At 37.7% G+C, this 22,802-nt stretch overlaps 2 protein-coding genes across 6 annotated transcripts in view; both read right to left on the bottom strand.

Annotated features, from left to right (window-relative positions):
- Positions 1-12,855: 12,855 nt before the first annotated feature.
- LOC135197439 (CCHC-type zinc finger nucleic acid binding protein-like) lies at positions 12,856-13,445 on the bottom strand. The gene is made up of 2 exons (XM_064224509.1): positions 13,131-13,445; positions 12,856-12,921 (listed from the first exon to the last, which is right to left on the bottom strand). Exons 1-2 carry the CDS (start codon positions 13,443-13,445, stop codon positions 12,856-12,858), a joined length of 381 nt encoding a protein of 126 aa, XP_064080579.1.
- Positions 13,446-14,842: 1,397 nt separating this feature from the next.
- LOC135197882 (protein shisa-5-like) overlaps positions 14,843-22,802 on the bottom strand; it is a 137,825-nt gene continuing 129,865 nt past the window's right edge. For all 5 annotated transcript variants that reach the window (XR_010310674.1, XM_064225088.1, XM_064225089.1 and 2 more), the window contains one exon: positions 14,843-19,373. Coding sequence is in view for 3 of the 5 variants with exons in the window: in XM_064225088.1 (XP_064081158.1) it covers positions 19,312-19,373 (62 nt within the window). In the remaining 2 variants the exon portion in view is untranslated. The remainder of the gene's footprint in view (positions 19,374-22,802) is intronic.

The raw sequence follows: 22,802 nt of genomic DNA, 5'->3' as shown, positions 1-22,802 counted from the left end.
TAATATTAGATCAGGGAAAGAAGTCTTACAAGTTTTACGTTACTATTCGTTTATATGAAAAATGAAAAACTTAATTCTAAATAAACTTTACCTATGACTGTGAAGTAATGGCGTTATAGAATTTGGACAGACGCCAAGAAAAGTTATGATAATTTGATGAACTAATCTTGAAATAGTTCCCTTGAATGTTCTTCCCTGTCATAACTTGCTTTAAAAGGCAGCCAGTGTAGCTCAATAGTGTTGGCAGTGACTGTCCAGTGGGGATTTGTTCATTATTATTTAGGTACATACTTTATCGATTAAACGATGCAGCATTTTCAGTAAATCTTGGTATGCCATTATAGAGGCTGGCGCGATAGTCTAGTTTTGTGGTTATATATGTACAAACATTTTTATTGTATCCACATCCAGGATTTCCTTATGCTTATCTCATTACTTAAAATATAATGTATAGTTTTAATGAAATTTAAGATTTAATAACTGATAAGACGAACAGAACTTGGTACTATGAATGTCTCATTTCTGTTCCGGATACGACAATGCACGAAGAATGTGAAAGAAAGAAAATTAAGATAAAAAGTTAAACATGTATGGGAGTTGAAGTCATCAGTTCACATATTCATAAATATTGGAAACCTTTCAACTTAATTACTTTCTTACGTACTACACAGTGACTCATGTGATGTGTGTGTATGTGTGCTGAGAATATATGTATATATATATATATATATATATATATATATTTATATATATTATATATATATATTATATATATATGACGTGACTGAGTTGTACAGTTTTGGCATAGGTCTGCTAGGTCCGTGATTCATTCCCGACCTACCGTCCATCGGTCCAACCATAAATGGAAATAGGTACCAAAATCTATACTTCGAGTAACTGGAGAAAAACTACAAAAGACAATATTGAAAAGGTAACACGTGTAACCAGATCACCGTGCCATACTTGACGCTCATAGGATTGAACTCGTAGGGTTTTTTTGTTCGTATCAAAATATTGTCTAACAAACTACAATAACCTTGAAACTTACTGAAAACATTAAACGTTACTTTCCTCGTTCCATTGAGTTCCTGTGTTGCAGACGACCATACACACACAAGCTCTGGTCGCACAGGATGATAATACTTCATGTCCTTCAGTGCCCACATGAACGCGCATCCAGCAATTTTCAGCTTCATTAAACTCATGAAGAAACGAGTAAAAAAATGCGAGTTTTCTGTATGAAACTTTCAGCCACGGTCCGGTGGTGCCCAATGTTGGTGGCACCTACAGCCGTGCCAGACGCACGATCATGGCCAACTTTCACCTTAAATCAAATCAAAACTACTAAGGCTAGAGGGCTGGAATTATGTGTATTAGGGGATCGGAAGGTGGATGATCAATATACCAATTTGCAGCCCTCTAGCCTCTGTAGTTTTTAAGATCCGAGGGCGGACAGGCAAAGCCATCTCAATAGTTTTCCTTTACAGGAAACTAAAAGTTTAATTTTTTTTGAACGACCTTCCATAACTCAACTACTCATTAGTCACTGACAATCACAAACTATTTGCTGCCGCATGCTGGCAATAATCTTAAATGCCGACTGTGCACAGTCCAGTGCGGTAAGGGCCAACTAGTATTTTGTTAATGTTGAGACATCTGTCTAAGTAAGCTAATTGACAGCTAACATACGATCCATTTTGGATAAAGGAATCCTCCCCGACTCACGCTCAAAGGATGATTATTAAACAAATTATGTTCCATATGAGAAATACTGTCACGGGATACAATGGTAACTGATTTTTTTGCAAATACATTTACATTTTCATCCGTTCATATGTAATTTGTTCATATATTTTTTCATTTTTAACAGGTGGCCTCTTTTTGTATTCCCATTACCTTTACCTTCTAGTTTTTCTTTCATTAAACACCGTATTCTTTGGAAGTTTTAATTTCAAGTCACTGGATCCTGTGGGCTTCTCCCATTAGAAAAGGGTCCATCTTCTATAAGAATAATAATAATAATAATAATAATAATAATAATAATAATAATAATAATAATAATAATAATAATAATAATAATAATAATGGGTGGAATCATAATTTATATTTTTTTTTACGGAAGCTGCCCGCTATTAGAAGCAGTGGTTTTCTACAACAAATGAGTCAAAATGAAACAGAAACATATCTTTCACCTGGTATACGAAGATAAACGTGGAATCTAGCTCTGAGGGTATAATACCAGCGTGTTTTTCTCATCACACTGTTGACAGCACTCTGCCAAATTCATAATACCATATGATTATTATGACTGCAAGAGCTTTGTAGCCAAGAATATATATATATATATATATATATATATATATATATATATATATATATATATATATAATTACAACTCAAAGAGCTATGGAAAGAATGATGATGGGAATAACACTACGAGACAGAAAAAGAGCAACATGGATACGAGAGCTAACTAAAGTAGAGGATATTTTAACAAGAAGTAAGAAAAAGAAATTGACGAGGGCAGGACATATAATGAGAATGTTTAAATAACAGATGGACAAAAAGAATAACAGAATGAGTCCCTAGAGACTGCAAACGAAGCAAGGAACGCAAGAGAAGACGATGGATTGACGAGCTAAGAAAATTTGCGGGTATAGACTGGCATAGAAAGACCATTAACAGAAGGGAGTAGAAGGACATGTCTCAGGCCTTTGTCCTGCAGTGGACTAACAACGGCTGAGGAGGATGAAGATATATATATATATATATATATATATATATATATATATATATATATATATATATATATATTACAAAATAAAACAGAAAGTAGAAGCGACTAAAATGAATCGTTTGTGTACCTTTGTGACATATGAATGAAGTTAAAAAGAAAGAACGAAACGGCTGTTCTATGTGAAAATGTGATTCAAATTGCTCTAAGGTTGCTCAAGTACGTGAAAAGATGGTGGAACGAAAGGCAGGTGAAAAGAAGGGAGAACTTGAAAATTCTGGGAGGAAAGAGGAGAGTGAGCAAAGAGTGTGTCTGCAAAACAAAAGGCGAGCGGCGCTGAGCGCTCACGGGGGACTGCAAGTTAATGGTGAACTTTCTGATGATGGACGGATACCGTGAAAGTTGTCAGCTCAGGCTGTTCATCCTTCATGAAACAGTTGCAGGGGACATGTGGCAGTGGCTATACAGCTCATCGTTCACACGGCATACTATCACTCTCTGTCACACTCAACTAATTACCAATCATACTGTGACTTCCTTTCGTCAATCACCAATCTTACTGGCTTAATAATGAGCGAATATTTTAAGTCATTCGGACATGATTTCCCGTTCCACCTCCTCCACATGAAATGTGGCCGGGAAGTGGTCCGGATGGGATGGGATCGCGTATTCATCATGTAACTCGAAAGCGACCTCTCTCTCTCTCTCTCTCTCTCTCTCGGTAAAGAGGTAGACGAGGGCACCACCTGACAAGCCAAAAGCGATTGCACGCCTCCCAGTCTTTTATTTTCTGAGCTCAGCCCACGTGACTCTTCGGAGTATGCATGACATCATGGGCGTCTGGCTTACTGACAAGTAATAGCCGTTTAAGGTCAGAAATATGTGGCTGTGACAGTAAGTGATTTCAGGCCCCGTGACAATCATCTTGCCCTCTAGTAACATGGTGCGCAAGCGTCATCTGATGCTCAAAAAACGAGTCTAATGAGGCTAATTTCGTTTGGTGAGAAAATGTTACCGGCATTAGCTTAGAAGACAAAGAGGACAGAGGATACAGGCAAACCGATCTTACCTAACCCCACCCACTGTGCCATGGGTGTAGCTTATATTTGGACAAACCCGAATTTTTCGACGATTAGAGTTACATAAACACACGTGTTTTGATGACTTGGGATATCAATGAATAGTCTAAAGAGGTTTTGACCCATAGCTATGTCCATGTTCATATATATACTATAAATAAATATAGATGAATATAATATAATTAATATATAAGTATCTATATATAATATAATTCTATATAGTCTATATATTAATATACTAGATATATATATATATATATATATATAAATATATATATATATATATGTCCTGACCGGTTTCGACTTTATGAACAAACCATCAACGAAGACCTGATACCCAGTTTTAGATATAACGATATATTTACAATAAGGACAGTATCGACGCACATACAAACCCGTTTTCCATACATATCTTTTTCTCTTGCATATCTACATCTACTGTCTTCCTTAAAATGAGAGCAGTTTACTAATCTCTTTTGAAGTTATAGCAGCAACTTTATAAATAACCTTTTTTTTTATATAACTTGTACTACCATGCTGAAAGGAGCTATTGAATGGCTTCCAAATTCAAAGTTTGCTGCAGTAGCCAAATCACTTTTGCAGACTTTCAGGAGTGTCACCTCAAGGTTAGAAATGAAGCAATGGTTGGCTCCAACAGTTTGCTCCCCGATGTAACCTTCCAATCATATTCTTCCCCCGTCTGTTGGGACCTGTTTGAAGTCTATTGTCGCACTACTCACTGAACGAGCCCGACGACAGAATTGCACAATATATGCTGTTCTTGGAAAAGGGGAATCTGGGAAACAATGGTCTTGAGTTCCCTCTTCCTAAGCCTAAGAAAGCCTCCGGTCACCATTTCATTTATGTTCGGCTTTTCTTGGCGATCATCTCTTAGCTCATCTCAGTATTCGCCTTCGACTGGACTGTGCGGATGAACGGTCAGGAGACAGGCAGGGGCAGGCCCTGTCGAGTTATTCAGGGTCACTTGGGTTAACGTATGCGCGAGAAAGGGCATTCGTCCCCTCGTCCATCCACGTCACGTACACAGATTACGATCACCTGGACACAAATAATTCTTCCTCCGAGATTTTGCCAAGATCGGTTGACTCTACTCTTCCTCTACGTCTCATTTCATCAGAGTATTACAAGTATAATAACTTCTCTATCAGAACGGGGAGTGGAGGTAATATAGGCGACATCGACCTGCGCTCAAATAACAAAAGAGAAAATCATCACTATGGTAGATTCACATCAACTGTGTCTCTGATGTCTACGCCTGTCCCTTACAACGCCCCAGATTGGCTGTTGATAAGCCAATCACAGGGCTGGAAACTGTCTCTCGAGTGTTCAAATAGGCAGGATATATGTTCCACCTCTCCTGAGGGACACGTCTTTCAAAAAGTATCCCTCTGGAGAGGTGGAATATACATCCTACCTCTGTGAACTCTCTCGAGAGACAGAGTTTCCAGCCCTGTGATTAGCTTATCAACAGCCAATCAGGGCGTCATAAGGGACGGGCCTAGACATCAGATGCACGGTTGATATGAATCTACTTATAGTACCCGAGTCACTCACTCAACGAATTTGCAAAGGACACTGTACCCTCAGATCTTGTTAAGACTTTTCGCTCTGGGGACCATAAGTAACTTAAAATATGTAAAAATGTGCGCCTAAGTTTCTTCGGCGCAATCAAGTTTTCTGTGCAGCGTATAATGCTGTATGAAACTCACAGCCAAGGCCCATGAAACTCTCAGCCGGCCGAGTTGGCCTTTGTTGTTAGGATGTCAGACGCACGATTATGGCTAAATTTAACACTATATAAAATAAAAACAACTGAGGTTAGAGGGTTGCAATTTGGTATGTTTGATGATTGAAGGTTGGAAAATCAACATACCAATTTGCAGCCCTCTAGCCTCAGTAGTTTTTAAGGTCAGAGAGCGGACAGAAAAAGTGCGGACGGACATGCAGTCACCTCAACAGTTTTCTTTTACAGAAAACTAAAAATAAATCACCTTAATGGATTCTGAAACTTACCGCTTGGCTATATTGTCAGTGCTATGTCGTCCAAGAAAATGTTGTGGTTACCGCATATCTTTAGCAGATTAGCATATCTCAAGGAACTGACATACTGTGGCTTCAAAATCATTTATCCGTTTCAAGAAAAACGATTTTTTCCTGTCATGGTTATTTATGTAAAAATACCAATGAAATACAGATTGAATTAGATAAAGGTTTCTTTTATCAATTGACATTCAGGAACATTAGAAAGATGATCAATTTAATTATAAAAGAGCACGGCATATAAATATAAGGAAAATTGTCGTTTTCATTTCTGACGAAAAAATTCGCACTAAAAGAGAGAGAGAGAGAGAGAGAGAGAGAGAGAACATTCAATAACTCTCTCCTCACACTTTCCAAATGCCTATAAACATGGCAACAGAAAAGAATCCATTTCAGATGTAGTCAGGTCTTATGATCTTGTCAGTCAACTCCTTTTAGCAAAACAGCCGGGCTTGGTGGCGGAGTTATCGGACGGCGATTTTGAAAAAGCATGAAAATGAATCGAAGATACACGTGTAAGTCGGCATTCTCTTTTCATTGCACGCGTAAACGAATAATGAATAAATAAAATCGGCAGCACGAGGCTGAAGAAGCGTAGTACAGACCAGGGGAGACGTACATGGCGTTAAATAAATGCATAGGTTGCGAGCGATTGCAATGCAGATTGCATGATGAGAGAGTCTGCAGGTGGTTGGTGCCCGGGCCTAGACGGGTCTGGGACGGCTCGCTAGGAAGGATGGAGTCATTTATGTAAAGGTGGCAACTTGATCGTGTCAACTTGCACCTGCAGTGCGAAGGAAATTGCATCTTTGTGGACTGAAGAAGTTTCATTCTCCAGAACTGGAGGATTTATATTTAGAAAATTTACTTCTGCGTATTTTTTTTTTAACGTGACTGGCTGCTTTTCGAAACGTTTTCGATACTCCATGAAAAATCGCCCCATCCCCCGCCCCGCCCCCGAGGTTTATGGTTGATCTTAAGCCACGACAATCATATGTGAGGGGAAAATGTCTCAACTTGGACCTCATTTTTATGGCGTCAGCAGCGTTGATATATAAACTTATACGGTCTCTTGAGCTAAGACAAAACGCAGCAAAGAAAACGGACTCGTGCAAACTTCGTAATCAACCAGTCACAGAATCAAGGCTCCTCGGAATTGTCAGATGCACTTAACAATGAAGAGACATTCCAGACAAATACTATCAATCCCATATTCTCAGTCTATTAACTGAGAGAGAGAGAGAGAGAGAGAGACAGAGAGAGACAGAGAGAGACAGAGAGAGAGAGAGAGAGAGAGAGAGATATCATACATGGCCCGTCACAACCAAAGAAGATGCTGTGCTGCTTCGTACTATCTTGTAGCTGTTTCACCAGCTTTACGTCGATATATAAACTGGTATGACTGATTTCAACCGAATGGTACGCTCCTTGTACAGCTTGTACAGATGCCACAATATTTCAATGATCTTTTAACAACTAAAAAAATAACGAGGTATCCAGAATTTCACAATAAGTTCTTTCAGAATTGAATAATAACGAGAATACTTGAGGTCTCCATAAGGAATTTTGATCATCATCTCAGTTAAAAGGTTTTATTAAACAAAAGATTGTGAGACAACTTTTTTTTTTTTTTTTTTACTTTTCCACCTATCAAATTGCTTTTGACTCTGACTATACCATCTTGATCTGGGTAAACATTCAGCTGTCTTAAGAAGTAAGATATATCCTTAGGAACCTAGAATTAAGTGTAAACTAATAAAAAAAATTCGGCAATTGAATTTTTTCCCTTGAATATGATCAACTTCAGAGCTTTCATATTAAAGCCTGCATCATCAGATTCAATGGAGACGTTCAGCTTTCTAGCTTTTACTACAGTCTTCCACTCAGCAACCAAAGCATGCATTTAACAGGTGAGAACAACTGGAGTATCTGTCTGGAGAAACTAGATGCTCAGTAATCGCACAGTCCCTAAGGCCGTGTGCACAAAAATTAATAAAAGCCTTCCCATCACTTAAGTCAAAAGTTATCTTAGGATTAGGAGCTGTAACCCTTGAAAATGACTACATACTGGTTGATATCAAGTTGAGGGCCATAAAAATATTTGCTGTTAATTAGCCGTTCATAGGACAAAGTTCTAATTATGCAGTCTCCAGGACTGACCATCACACTGATGAAAATAAACTTAACTACTATGTCACAAAACTGCTCTATTTCTTGAGCCTATAAACGGCTAATTAATACCGAATATTTTTCTGGCCCTCACTTGATATCAACCAACTCGTAGTCATTTTCAAGAATTACAGCTCCTAATCCTAAGGTAACTTTTGACTTAGGTGATGGGAAGGCTTTTATTAATTTTTGTGCACACGACCTTAGGAACTATACGATTACTGAACATCTAGTTTCTCCAGACAGATACTCCAGTTTTTCTCACGTGGTTAAAATGCATGCTGTGGTCGCTCAGTGTTTTGCTGAGTGGAAGACTGTAGTAAAAGCTAGAAAGCTGAACATTCCCATTGAATTTGATGATGCAGGCTTTAATATGAAAGCTCTTACGTTGACCGTATTCAAGGAAAAAATTCAATTTCCAAATATATATACACATATTTATATAGAGAGCATTGGTCACGTAGCAGAAGAATCAAATAAAAAATATATCTATTTTATGATAGCCAACCAACAACCTTTTCGTAAAAGATCAAGGTATCGCCAATGGGGAGATTTATCCTCCACTGATAAACAACCATTTTTTTGCAGTTGAAATGGAGTTAGTTCACAAACTGACTAATGATATTGATATGGGAAAAATAGATACGCCAGATTTCATAGTATTATTCGCAAGGAACAGATATCAGATTGATGGCGCAGACAAAAGATGGTTAGTATTAATAATAAAGCTATTTTGAAGTATAACATTTACACACAATGTACAAGATGTGTTACAAATATGGATCATGAGTATATCATACACTGAGAGTGAACTAAAAGGATTACTTGTGCCAAAACCTCAGAATCCAACGAATTTGATTTTTTTTTTTTTTACTTTTCCCACTTTTTAATAGGGTGTTTACATACGATATGATACTTGCAAGCTAAAATAAAGGCCCATCCTAAAAAATAGGGCTAAAATATTTTTTCTTCTGTTTCTACATTGCACAACTTTGGGTTTTGTTCTAAGGTCGTATTTGTTTTCAGTTCCTTAAACAAACTTCCTATTTGATTATAAGGATCTTTTAAACCTTCGTATTTTTGCATTTGTATAACTTGTAGGTACACAGGTCCGTCCGTACCCAGAGTTTTTTTATGGGGGTCTTTTTCCCCAAAACTGGACCTTTTCTTCTATAAATGTCATTGCATATATAGGTATATACAAGATGAAGTACTTTTAAATGTTATTTTAATTATATTAAGAAAATTTGGGCATGCGGTCTATGCCCTTCTACCCCATAATATGTTATTTATATGTTATTCAAGTTTCTCTGAACAGATTTGTATCCCTCAGCTTTAGAATGATCGTTTCGCTACTGAAATCATTTACAAATATAGTGGCCTATATCATATTCCTATTATTACTCTTGTATTTCCTACGACTAAAGAATGATGTTAATGTTTAATAACAAAATTTATAAAACAAAGACTTGCCAAAAAAATATTGTTATCCATTATTTTGTAGGTACATTTCAATGGAAAGGATAGTCACAGAAAATATCAACTATCAAAAATTTTTACGACACCCCGCCACCCCCCAACCTCGGTACAGGCCTGATACAGCAATCATCTTCAACATTGTTTTGCTCATTTAGAAGTTTTCCTAAAATGATACTACTATTATATTTCAGAATTTTACTTTAGTTACTTTTGTTTCCTATGTATTCCTATTTTAGTTCAAGAAAAAGCACATTCCAAGTAAGTGCATTTTAACCCCGAAAAATTTGCTACAACACCAACTAATTGAAGTGAGAACTGCAATAACAACAACAAAAACAGCAACAACAAACATAGTTTTACCACCGAGTCAACCAATGAAGGTAAACTTAGCACTAAAAAGAATAAATCTGGGGAACAATAGGAAGACATTCATCAATCTTCCAAAGCGCCATTAGCGCACTATTTGATAGAATGCCCAGAAGCCCCGCGGTTAAGGGAAAACTATGCGGATAGTGATAGAACAGCAACGAAACTATCGAAGCACTTCCTCGCAAGCATTCAGAATTTGTTTTCTGTGTTCCTACCCGCCACCAAGGTAGGAAATAAGCCAAAGACTCGACCATCGCTTATGGGAACAACCGGGACTTCGCTGGATATTCCATATCAAGAAATACTGTCAAATGCTCTGAAGCATCTGTTGAATCTTTACCTCTAACCACTTTTTCATTCAGAAACTTCTCCCTTCACACCTGAAGACAAATCCCTCCCCATTCCCTTTAACATATAAACAATTTTTTCTTCTCACTTCTTGCCCTTTTAACGGCCGCTGCTCCCCCCACCCCGGGTGCGCTTCTGTTTCTACGACTAAAAATTTGTCCTTTCCTCCATCCGTCTCTTCCACTCAACGATCGAGGCGTATTTGCGATCGAGTAAACAAAATGCGGTGTAATAACTCCGCAGATTTTTATAGTTTTTTTTTTCTTACTAGCTATCTCCGACTCGCCAGTACTCGCTACTATCGTTCTTTCCCTCCTATTGACCGGTACCTTATGGTTTAAAGAGGTTTACAACCTCGCCTGTTAATCCTTCCATTTCAATGGTACGACCAATGATCACAACAAAGATACCCATGTTCATATCTTGTAAGTCACCTTCTCATCGAAAAATGATTAACTGCCGGATTGCTCTATGAGCAAGAGCCCGTGCTGGCATAAGACCAACTCAATCAAAACCAACATTAATTGTAATTTGGGTCTGAAGACATTGCCAATGAGCAATGTCGTGGGATCACAAGCGAAGCGACAAAGCAAGCAAAGCTCCCCACAGTAACGTTAATCGTACCGACTCTCAAAAGGACCCTCAGCCACATTTTCCCCTCTACGTTATTTTATTCGACAGGACAATTGGTTCACCGATAGATAAATATAAAACACACACAACACAAACACTTGTACTCACCTTAGACTCAAGATACTCAGGGCTAGGCACTGTGCCACCCGCTGGTAAGGTCGTCGAGACACAAGCGCCGAGAATCGCAGCATAAAACAACTAACCATACAGTAACTCAATAACACAACAAATCACTGCGCAGACAAACACCAGCAACATTAAAACAACAACCTTACAAGTCCACATACGACCACACACAGACAACACCAAGAAATCACAACAGCTCACCAACAATTCATTCAACAACTCACAAGCTCAACAACCTTACAACCTACAATACCAACTCAAAAAACAACTCCTGAAAAACACTACAACTGACCATCAATACAAGGATCTTTCAAAAGACCCTTGCCGACTATTACTGTGGCGGGATCACAAGCAAAGCAAGAAAGCAAACAATCTTCCCACAGTTACCTTAGTCGTACCGGCTGACAAATTTCCCCACAGCCATACTTTCCCCTTTACGTTACTATTTACATGCAGGACGGTTGGTTCAGCAATGAAAACAAACAAACCTCTCACATTCATGTATACACCGGATTCCAGATACCCAGGGCTAGGCGCTGTGCCATTCATAGACTGCCTCGGCGACTGCTCCGACAGACAACTCACAAGCTCACGTCCGCCATTAAACCACTCATTATCATCCATCCACCAATTACGATCTCTCTCTCTTTTGATCACTCGCTCACTCACACTCTTCAGAAAAACATCTACGTAATTACATACTATCACACAGCAATACCAAACACGAAACACGACATATCAAACATATGAAAACATTTAAACTCTCAACCCAACGACGCTCTCACTTATCTCTCTCTCACATAACTCTCGAAGACATTATCAAATGTAACTAGCATTATCACTCCTCCATATTACCTCCCCCGTTACATATGACAACGTCTCCTTACACTCGCAACACCCACACTAAATTGTTTTCCGCAACACCCAAGGATGCTCAGATGCCGGCCCCTTGGATCTTGTTTGAGGACCCTCATAAACTCTCTCAGTTACATCGCCATTCACTTCTTCTAAACCACTTTCATTCAAATTCCCATTATCTCCCTCACTAATGTTCTCCCAAATTTAATTCACTACTTCATCGCCATCTTTTATGTCCCAAAATCTCCCTTATGTCTGCTACCCAACCACTCAGTTCATCCATACCTCTGTCAAACTTTTGCAAAGATTTATTCATACTATCAACTAGTACCTCTTAACTACTCGGTTTCCTTCCCACTCAAGTCCAACTTATCCCTGTTAACTCGAACCCACATGCACTGTAAGTATCATTCATCCCCTCAAAGTCATCCGTATTACATGCTTTATCAATCGTTTGCACCCTAACACTAACACCCTTATTGTGCCGTTCATGCTTCTTCCTAACACTCGGCAACGAGGTTACAAAAACCAGAGGATTCTCCATATCTAAAATCCCGTCGTATACACGCATGCTCGCTCTTACCAACTTGTTCGCATCCACACCTCCTCAACCATATATTCGCACTTGTCACCGTTGACAATCCCAAGACTATCCGCCACGCAACTTTCACACTAATAGTTTCTCTGACTTCTTGCTGCATTTTTACACTCTTCCGCAACCAACGGCACCCCCTTCCATATTTTACTGCTTACCCCCCCCCCCCCTCCCTATCAAAGTACAACTCTCGGTGTACATTCCCTTTCATATGCAATTCAATCATATTCGTGCTCGGACGGACCACCATCCCACACTTCTTCAATAACCTGTACCCTAACAACATCTCATACTTATCACTCATTCCCTCGATCAAACAAAAGTCACTTTCATCCATCGCTACCCCTTCGATTTCTATATATTTTCCCACAACAACATTCCCACCACAGGCATACCTAAATTTTCTATTCCTCGTACCTCCTTGTTACATTTCCTAATTTCACACTCACTCTGTAACTTGTACATCCATTCTTAAAAATTACATTGAGATTACACCCAGTATCAATTAAAGCTACCAAACATACTCCTTTGCATCTCACTTTTACCCTTTTTCATACAACGCTTCACACACATGCATCACTCTTACTATCCGCACACCCGAGGACACACCCAACTGAATCCCCTTTTATACCTAGTTTCCCAAATTCCCAGCCTGGCTCATCCTCTTTTGCCTACATACACTCACTACATGACCTTCCATCCCACATTCAACACATTTTGCCAGTGGTTCTTTACACATCCTAGCATAATGACCATTCTTTGCACAATTAACACAATCACTCACTATATGACCCGTCTGCCCACACCCGAAACACACTTCCAATGCCCACCGACACACATTCTTCTTATTTCTTTGCTTTCCACATCTATAACACTGCTGTTCTCTTTCACGACTAACGGACCCTACTCTTCCAATGATTGCACTCCAATCTCTAAGGTTAACTACACTTAAATTACTTGCTCTAACACTCCTATCAACCGCTCGCTCTGCCATTTGCCTCGGCCCTTCTAAAACGGCCTCCCTATAGCTCTTAAACTCTGGCATACCCTCAGCTAACACTAACACTTCTACTCTCTTTCATACCCTATCTAGCTCATAATCCTCTACTATTTTTCTAAAATGTTGTTACACGTTTACCTTTCATTCCTCCATTGCATTTTCTCCTTAGGCTTTAAATTCATAAGCTAGCTCATATACGCTCTCTGGTACAGTCAATAATAACTTCCGCACTAACTCTCTACACTCATTTATCCCTTCGTCCCCAAACTTTTTCCTAGCTAATATTTCCAACCTGCACACACACACTGACAACGACTAACCAACATTCATTCTTGCCTCTTCAAAATCATGTTTTCTCATATATTTAATGCTACTCTTTATCCTCTTTGCGTGTTCCACAATCCTCTTTCACTCTCTCATACGGCATATTCCCTACACTCATCATTACCCCATAAATACTGAACAGAAATCCTGTCAAAAAGCTACATTACTCTCTTGTTATCCCCATACTTATCCACACAATACTTCTCATTTTCCTTAAAAAAGTCCCCTACATCCCTAATACCATATTCCTCGTATTGTTTACAAGTGGGCTACTGATATTTTTTCATTTCCTCCATTGGGACATGAAATTTTGGCCAAAAGCCAAGCGCTGGGACCTATGAGGTCATTCACGTCTGAAATGTTAATTAAGAGTAGTAAAGGTTTTAAGGGTGTAACACAAGAAAACCTTGCAGTTACATTGTGAAACAATTGTTCCAAAAGGGTGGGTAGAAGGATGTTGGAAGAGATATGAACATATGCACATTAAAGCATATTAAAGGAATGAGAGGGGTTGCAGCTTGGGGCTGAAGGGACGCTGCAAAGAACCCCAAGTAATGACTACAGTAAACAGCTTGAGGTGCACTGATGGCACAACTTCCGTATAGGGAGGATGACTAATTCTGTTAACCATTCTAAGGCCTGTCCTTCCACAAAGGGTCCTCTTCCTATTCAATTTGCCTATTTTTGTTTTTTTGTTTTTTTTGTTTTTTGCATTATACATCTTTCACTCTACTATGATTTTCAATCTTGAGGAACTTATGATAATCTGTTACCTTTGATACATACTTGAGGTAATTTCTAAGCCTCTAAGAGATATCCCTGATACATTAAGAGTTAAAATGAAATATGACAAAATTATTTTAACCAGGAATACATGCTGTTTAACACCTGTAATCTATCATTAGTTGGTCATATAAAATAAACCCAGTTATCTAGAACTGAAAGTTATTAAAAAAAAAAATCCCATGATTCACACATGGAAAGCAAAACCAAAGAAAAAAAGTAACTGATTATTATTACAATTATTTCCTTGAATAAACACTGAAAAAAGGTCAAATGACACAATATTACTGATTGCATTTATTACATATGAGATTACATATAAAAGTCACAAACTGTACACAGACAAGAGTAACCACAGCATTAGAAAAACTAGAAATGTTTACTAAATCTCAATTACACATTTGAAGAGATTAAAAAACCAAGAAAAAATTGCAGAAACATTATGGAGGAGGATGCTGTGCCACTCGTTACTTTCACAACTATCATTTCTGCAACTTCCTAGAGAGCAACACCTCTCACTGAACCAACACCACTGTAATCTACCAGTTAATTTTCACAAGTCTGACAAGACCACAGAGTTTACACAAATCTATCTTTCATCACATTTGTAATGCTGTTAGAAATTTCTATGGAATAAAAAAAAAAATGCCTTCCAAATAACAACAGTTACTAACAAAACTTATTGCTCTTGAATGGTACAGTGCTTAATTTGTGCAAAAAAATAAAAAAAAAAAAAAAGTTAGAAATAATAAAATACTAGAAGTTTACTTTCCTGATACTACTGTAAAAGAATGAAAAACCTTGGCAAAAAATAACTAGTATAGATGTATATGTATATATAAAAAAACTTTCATTACCCAATGACAATAAGCTAAAATTATTAACACTATAATAATCCAAATTGGGACTAGAACTGAAAACAAAACAGCCACATCAGGATCAGGCATAAATGAAAACCAACTAGCAATATTACAAGGGTAACTTACTGCAACCATTCTTAACAGCAGAAATTTGCAAAGCATAAAAAACAAATCATCACTTACAAAAGTAGGATGTAAAACTGTTCTTAAAGACTCAATCATAACTGTAAGCTCTATTCACCATTTATTCTACACATCTTCATTCAGACTGAGCTGCTTCAACATTATTCTATAACAAAAGAGAGAGAGATTTCAATGTTACTGAAGTTCTGAATACACTGAATCTAACAAGACCACAACTTCCTTAACCTGGCTTTCAAGCCCTATACAGCCTCTGCTGAACAAATTACTTGACATTATAGTCATGACAATGACATACTATGTAGTATAGTAATTATACTTACACTGCTACAACAATAATGTATGGTTCAACTGAAAGCTTCTTTTATAGAACGCCAAAGTAACAATCTGAAATCTCACTGGCATAAAACTATACAGCAAGAATGAAGACCATACAGTTCTCCTCATACACCAAAAGCACCATAAAGCCTTACAAATTTTCAACAATGAATATCCTATTTTAATAAACTTGCTCATTCTAATAACTGTACACTCCAGCACTTTGAAAACACCATGTACATATTGTGAATAACTTTTTCTTTAATGGATTTAATTCACCAAACCTATCAATAAGAGCGGCTTCCCAAAGGTGCACTGAATTTACAAGCAAGCATAATATATCTGTGCAGAAAACACTGTCCAGCACACCATCATCAGTTTCCAAAATCATGTTAACAAATGATAAACATGTTTTCTGAAAATGAAGCTAGATGCAACATTTGTAATGACATGTCTATACAACTTTAATCTATAGACTACCTGACATGGTTATCAGATGTGCTTGTACTAGATGTCCATCACAGTGGCCTGAAGTTACTTAAGACATGTGAGGATACATTCTACTTACCTAAAAAAAAAGTTAGTAAAAAAATAAAGTGGAAAATAAATGACATTCTTTTCCAATAATACTTGGTAAAAATTAAACAATCTTAAAAAGACTGCACGGATCCCAGCCGAATCCTTAAAAATCACATAAAAATGCACCACAAGCTCTTGCAAAACAAAGTTGAGTATTTTCAGTTCATGAACATGAGAAAACACAAGCTCTTGCAAGACAAAGTTGAGTATTTTCAGTTCATGAACATGAGAAAAAAATCATGATCTATGTTATTTTCAGATTCATGATATTTTCCCCAAACATACCTGGTAAATTTATCATCAAACACCCGTCTTATTAAAAATCAAAGGTCAAAATAACAACAAAAATGAATAGTTTCTGATACAATTTTCCTATATTTTCTGTATACTGCACTACATCTTTGGAGGAATGCCCTCCTGTCTGTTGATCTGCATTTAGTAGCGTAAATACATTAAAGACAGTGCTGGTGGATACTTTCTTCATCTTCACCCTAATTTTGGTATTTGCTGTATATTTTCATCACATTCTGGAGATTTTGGTCTTCATTACGAAATATGTATACCATAAACATTATAATTTACAGTAATAGCCAAAAAGATCAGAAACTGGTGAGGATTCTTCACTATTATGACAAATAAACAACGATATTAATGAAATCTAATTAACTAACCTTCGATCTGGTGTTGAATTTCCATTGCCTATTGTGTTTGATGTGACCACTGCATGCAGAGTTAAATAAGCACCTATACTGCATAAATTACATACTCAGACAAAACATACAATCTTAACCTATTTCACTTATGTCTGGTTTTTAACTACTATTCAGAGATATGTGAAAATTCTGTGAACACTTCAAAGACACTTAATATGCTTTTGATAAAGTAAACTGTATGAAACAAACACTAAGACATAACTTTCTAGAAATGAAGATCATTTCACCGTATAAATCATAAACTTAAAACATTTAAACCAAAAATACACGCACACTACAGTATATGTATATCTACACATATATAGCATACTACAAATAAGCTATATTGTCCAATACACCTTTCATATCACCTCATATGTGCTGTATAAGGTTGAAAAGAAAAATATTCAAGAGAGGAGTTGGTGAATATGTGCAGCATGTTTGAGGCTATGCAAACTAATCTTTAGTAATAGCAGATTTGATAACTTAGATACCTAATCTTTTAATTATCCTACACAAATTCTACAAAAATAGAACTTCTCATTAATAATTTATTGTAGTAAATCTAAAATATTTCCTCTCAAATTTTATATTCCATGTGAATAGGATTTATATTAACAGTCAAACATGTAAAACAGCATATCACCAATGGCAATACCATTACTGTATAATTTACAAATTTAACAAACAACCTCATTAAAACTTCAATTTTCAGCTGTCATGTACCTACAAGCATTAACTGTTCCCAATGCTGCATAAATAACAATGAGCTTGGAGAAAAATATTTTCATTCATACTTTCATAAGCCTAATAGGGAACTACATTACACAAATGCTGTTGGCTGTGAATAGTAATGAAGGTAAGGCAGTTATCTCAGTCTAATACTTTGTCCATGAAGGTCAACGAGTTTGATGCAGGGGCTCAAATTACTTTCAAAAAGACCAAACAAAGTTTAATTTCAAAGAGTCAAAGAGAATTTAAAGAAATCCACCAACAATAATCTCCATCAGTAATCTCAATATGACTATTTCATAAATAAAAACAACAGATGATGGTTACAAAAATACATTAGGTAGTTTACTGTCATAACATTATAAAAAAAAATTCAGTTACCATAATATAGGCAGCCAAAATCTTTGTACAACAAAAGATCACAAACAAAACCTTTACGTATTTATTTAAGGGATAGGAGCAAACCATATAATCAACGTGTTCTGCAAAATAAGAACGGCAGTTTGTATGAACTATGAGTCTACTCTGTGAAAACTTCAAAAAAATCTCATATTTCCATAACCATCTGTTGCAATAAAAATTGGTATACTGTATATTACTAAATGCTACCATGCAATTCAAGAGATTACACAAAGTAATTAACATGTGCCCCTCAGTTGATAATTCTGTGAACCACACCCATATTTAAGTGACCTATAAGAAGGGAGGAGGGAGATTGGGAAAATAGGAAGGAGATGAAGATTAGTCATTTAAAAAATATTACTGATTTAACCAAACCTCAGGAGTCAGAATTCTTAACTCAAAGGGCTGGCCACCAAATTATGTATACTAACTGAAAGCATATTATCACAGGATATTAATGATGGCACCTCTGTATAATCAGCACATGCTGTATCCTCAGCATAAAAACTTTTAAGAAAACCCATGGCAAACTGAGAATTTGACCAATTATAGCCTAAATAATGAAACCTTCAATAAAAAGCTATACTAAAGTTAAAATCAACAGTAGTATTTTGTCAACGCTCCTGATTTCATATTTAAACAAATGGGTCGAGAGATTCCAAAATTATTATCATACAACAACACAACTGGTTCTGAAACAGACTGCAAATCAAAGATTCTCAAGATTCTCAAATAATCTAAAAAGACTACTGATCAAACACACAGGTACAATCCTTGGACAAGGAAAGGTATAAAAAAAAAAAAACTATTGGTAAGCTATTCCAAATACATGTAAATGTACTAACCAATACAGCCATATTTTTTTAAAGCACTGTAAGTGACAATGCAATAGTTTAATTTATATTACAAACTTTGAAAATGATCTTGAATATCATGGCAAGTCAAAAAACACCTTTAAAGATATTATCTAGGATCTAGTGAATACTACAATACAACAGACTTTCCACAAAAGTCTTAATGAGTAAGGGATTACTGCTGATAGTTGGGGTTGTAAGGCAGTTGTTTCTCAGAATACGGTGGAGGCTGGTCAACTGCAAGAAGATAAGACTAGATTTTAATATGAGAATTTATGAGAATTTCAGTAGAAATAACTTTATTTAAAAAAATGATGCATACTGTTAAATTAAAATGACCTTGGCACAATTAGATTTGGAACTGCACAATGTAAAATTAACTTATTACTTAATTACTGTAAAGTATAAAATAAAATTCTTAACTATAATATAAAAAGGGTATAGAGAAAAAAAATAAAATTCAAACAATTATCAAAATGCTTAGGCAAAGAGACTGAAATGAACCTCATTAAAAATTAATCTTAAAATTGAGTAAATAAAGATACACTCAGTGTCAGCTTAAAAGAAAAGGAAAAAAAAAACTAGAAACTGAATCAAGAGCTACCATAAAACTATGGGGTTAGTGGCTGTAGTTACATGCTAACCAAGAATTTTAAAAAATATTGAATCTAATAACCTACTAAATATCTAGTATGCAGTATTATTATACTACAGGGACTCTGGGATGTCAGTGTAATTTTCTATGTAAACTAAGTACGTAAATCTTTAGTTACTGCGTGTGTGTGTGCGCGCGCACGCAAAAATTAGTGGATATCTCAGGTGTAGTTCTAAACATGCAATCTATGGCAATAATGCAAAATTCTATACAAGAAAAGAAAAATAAATCTTGCCAGGTATATTATATATCTGAAGGTGTTGTTTGGGTAATGGCCAATATGGGGTTAAGTAGAATTCAAATGAAGTTTGAGAAAGACCTTACATTTACTAAACAGTAACCATGATTAAATAAAAAATGATATTGTTAAACTACAATAAAGTTTTGTACATACTTACCTGGCAGATATATACTTAGCTATAGTCTCCGACGTTCCGACAGAATTTCAAATCTCGCGGCACACGCGACAGTAGGTCAGGTGGTCTACCTTACCCGCCGCTGGGTGGCGGGCTATGAACCATCTATCTCTCCAGCCAGATTTTTTCTCTTTCACCTGTCTCCTGAGGGGAGGCTGGGTGGGCCAGTTAGACGTATATTATCTGCCCAGGTAAGTATGTACAAAACTTTATTGTAGTTTAACAATATCATTTTTGTACATGAACTTCCCATGACAGATATATACTTAGCTGATTGGCACCATTGGTGGAGGGTAAGAGACAGCTAAAGTAATAAGGAGAGATAAGAAACAACTGATGTTGTAGGTATAAATAACCTGGTTCTTACCTGTTCAGGCAGAAGACTTCATTGGATATTATCTCTGAGTCTGCGTTGCCTGGAGAGCTACAGCTAGGACGTGACCTGATGCTGAAAGACTCTCGGATCTACCACTGGGATATGTGATCCCTTTGTGTGGTAGAATCCAAGTCGGATCCTGTTAAAGGGAGTTCGTCCCTATCTTAACAGGTCTAACCACTACTACTGCAAGGAGCCACATTCATCAGACCACCTAACCAAACTACTAAAGATTAGTATTACGACCTAAAGAGATGCCATTCATGCATCCTCTTTAAGGCAACCAACAACAACAAACTACAAGGGGGGAAAAAATTTATACTACTAAAAACAGGATGAGTTCCAGCTCCCTGCCCCAGCACTGAATCCGCAGATACGTACGGGCCAAGGCGAAGCATTTTTCGTAAGTGATTCTCACATCACGTAAGTAGTGGTTCGCGAACACTGACTGACATCTCCAGAATGTTGTCTCCATCAGATTTCGCACAGACATATTCTTGTTGAAAGCAAGAGAAGTTGCTATGGCTCTTACTTCGTGTGCTTTCACTTTAAGAAGCCTAAGATGTTCTTCTCTGCAGGATCCGTGTGCTTCTTTGATGAGGCTTCTCAAGAAGAAGGACAATGCGTTCTTCGACAATGGACGAGTAGGGTCTTTTACTGAACACCACAGGACCTCTCGGTGGCTTCAGTTGCTCTTTTCTTCTAAGGTAGTATTTCACCATTCTCACTGGGCAAAGAGTTCTCTCGGGTTCTTCTCCTACCAAAGAAGATAACCCACGAATCTCGAAGTTCTTGGCCACAATTGGACTTGATGGGTTCTCATTCTTTGCAAGAAAACCAGGAAGGAAAGAGCAAATGAGAGAGTCCTCCTTAAAACCCACATTACCATCAATCGCCTGAAGCTCACTCACTCTTCTGGCGGAAGCTAGAGCCATCAAAAACAGAGTCTTCCTGGTAAGGTCTCTGAATGAGGCTGAATTAGGGGGTTCAAACCTAGAGGACCCAAGGAATTGAAGGACTACATCCAAATTCCAGCTAGGTGTCTTAGATACTGCATTTTCGTTGTATTAAACGACCTAATAAGGTCCTGTAGGTCCTTATCTTCCGATAAGTTGAGGCCCCTGTGCCTGAAGACATTCGCCAACATACTACGATAGCCTTTAATCGTCGAAACGACTAAGCCACATTCTTGTCTTAAGAATAAAAGAAGTCTGCAATTTGATTTCACAGGATGGTACTGGAAGAGGAAACGTTATTCCTCTTGCACCATCTTCTGAAGACATCCCACTTCGATTGGTACACTCGTAATGTGTAAGACCTCCTCGCTCTAGCGATTGCCTTAGCAGCTGCTGACGAAAAGAAGCCTTTCGCTCTGACCAGTTTCTGGACAGTCTGAAGCCAGTCAGACTGAGAGCGGGGAGGTTTTTGTGGTACCTGTCGAAGTGGGGCTGTTCTGAGTAGATCGCTCCTTAGAGGAAGCGATCTTGGAAAATCCACTAGCCATCCAGCACCTCTGTGAACCCAATCTTGTGATGGCCAAAAGGGAGCTATCAAAGTCATCCTCGCGGAATCTGGACTCTGCGAACTTTTTAAAGTCAACCCCAGAATCTTGAAGGGGGGAAACGCGTAGACATCGAGTCCTTCCAATCGGAGTAGGAGAGCGTACTATCCCTATCTGCTCCTGGATCGAGATGGGAGAGCAATACAGATCCAGTCTTTTGTTCTTTGCAGTTGCAAACAGGTCTAAGAGAGGCCTGCCCCACAACTTCCAAAGGCTCTGCAAACATCTTGGTGCAGAGTCCACTGTGGGAAGGACCTGATCTTTCCTGCTGAGGAGATCTGCCCTTACATTCCTTTCTCCCTGTACGAATCTGGTGAGAAGTTTTATCCCCCTTTTCTTCTGTCACAGAAGAAGATCTCTTGCTGTTTCGTACAGAGAGAAGGAATGCGTCCCCCCCTGTTTCCATGATGTATTGCCAGAGCCGTGGTGTTGTCCGAGTTTATTTGCACAACTGCTCCTGTCACATCTGACTCGAACTCCTTCAGAGCAAGCCACACGGCTATTAGTTCTTTCCTGTTGATGTGCCAGGAAGACTGGTCCCCCACCCATCCAGGTTCCTGACACCTCCTTGGTTCCCAGAGTCGCCCCCCAAACCTGTTTCCGACGCATCGGAGAACAACACCGGCTGGGTTTCTGGGATTGAAGAGGCAGGTCCCTG

Source organism: Macrobrachium nipponense, chromosome 21, assembly GCF_015104395.2.
Source record: "Macrobrachium nipponense isolate FS-2020 chromosome 21, ASM1510439v2, whole genome shotgun sequence".
Taxonomy (NCBI): domain Eukaryota; kingdom Metazoa; phylum Arthropoda; class Malacostraca; order Decapoda; family Palaemonidae; genus Macrobrachium; species Macrobrachium nipponense.
This window is presented reverse-complemented; position numbering and strand designations above follow the sequence as displayed.

What these genes read in the sequence shown, in the direction of transcription:
- LOC135197439 (XM_064224509.1), bottom strand. Translation starts at nt 13,445, where the DNA reads ATGGCAGAGCGAGCGGTTGATAGGAGTGTTAGAGCAAGTAATTTAAGT. An exon ending in TGGAAGGTCATGTAGTGAGT is followed by an intron (nt 12,922 to 13,130) that starts GTATGTAGGCAA and finishes GTAATTTTTAAG; the next exon opens with AATGGATGTACAAGTTACAG.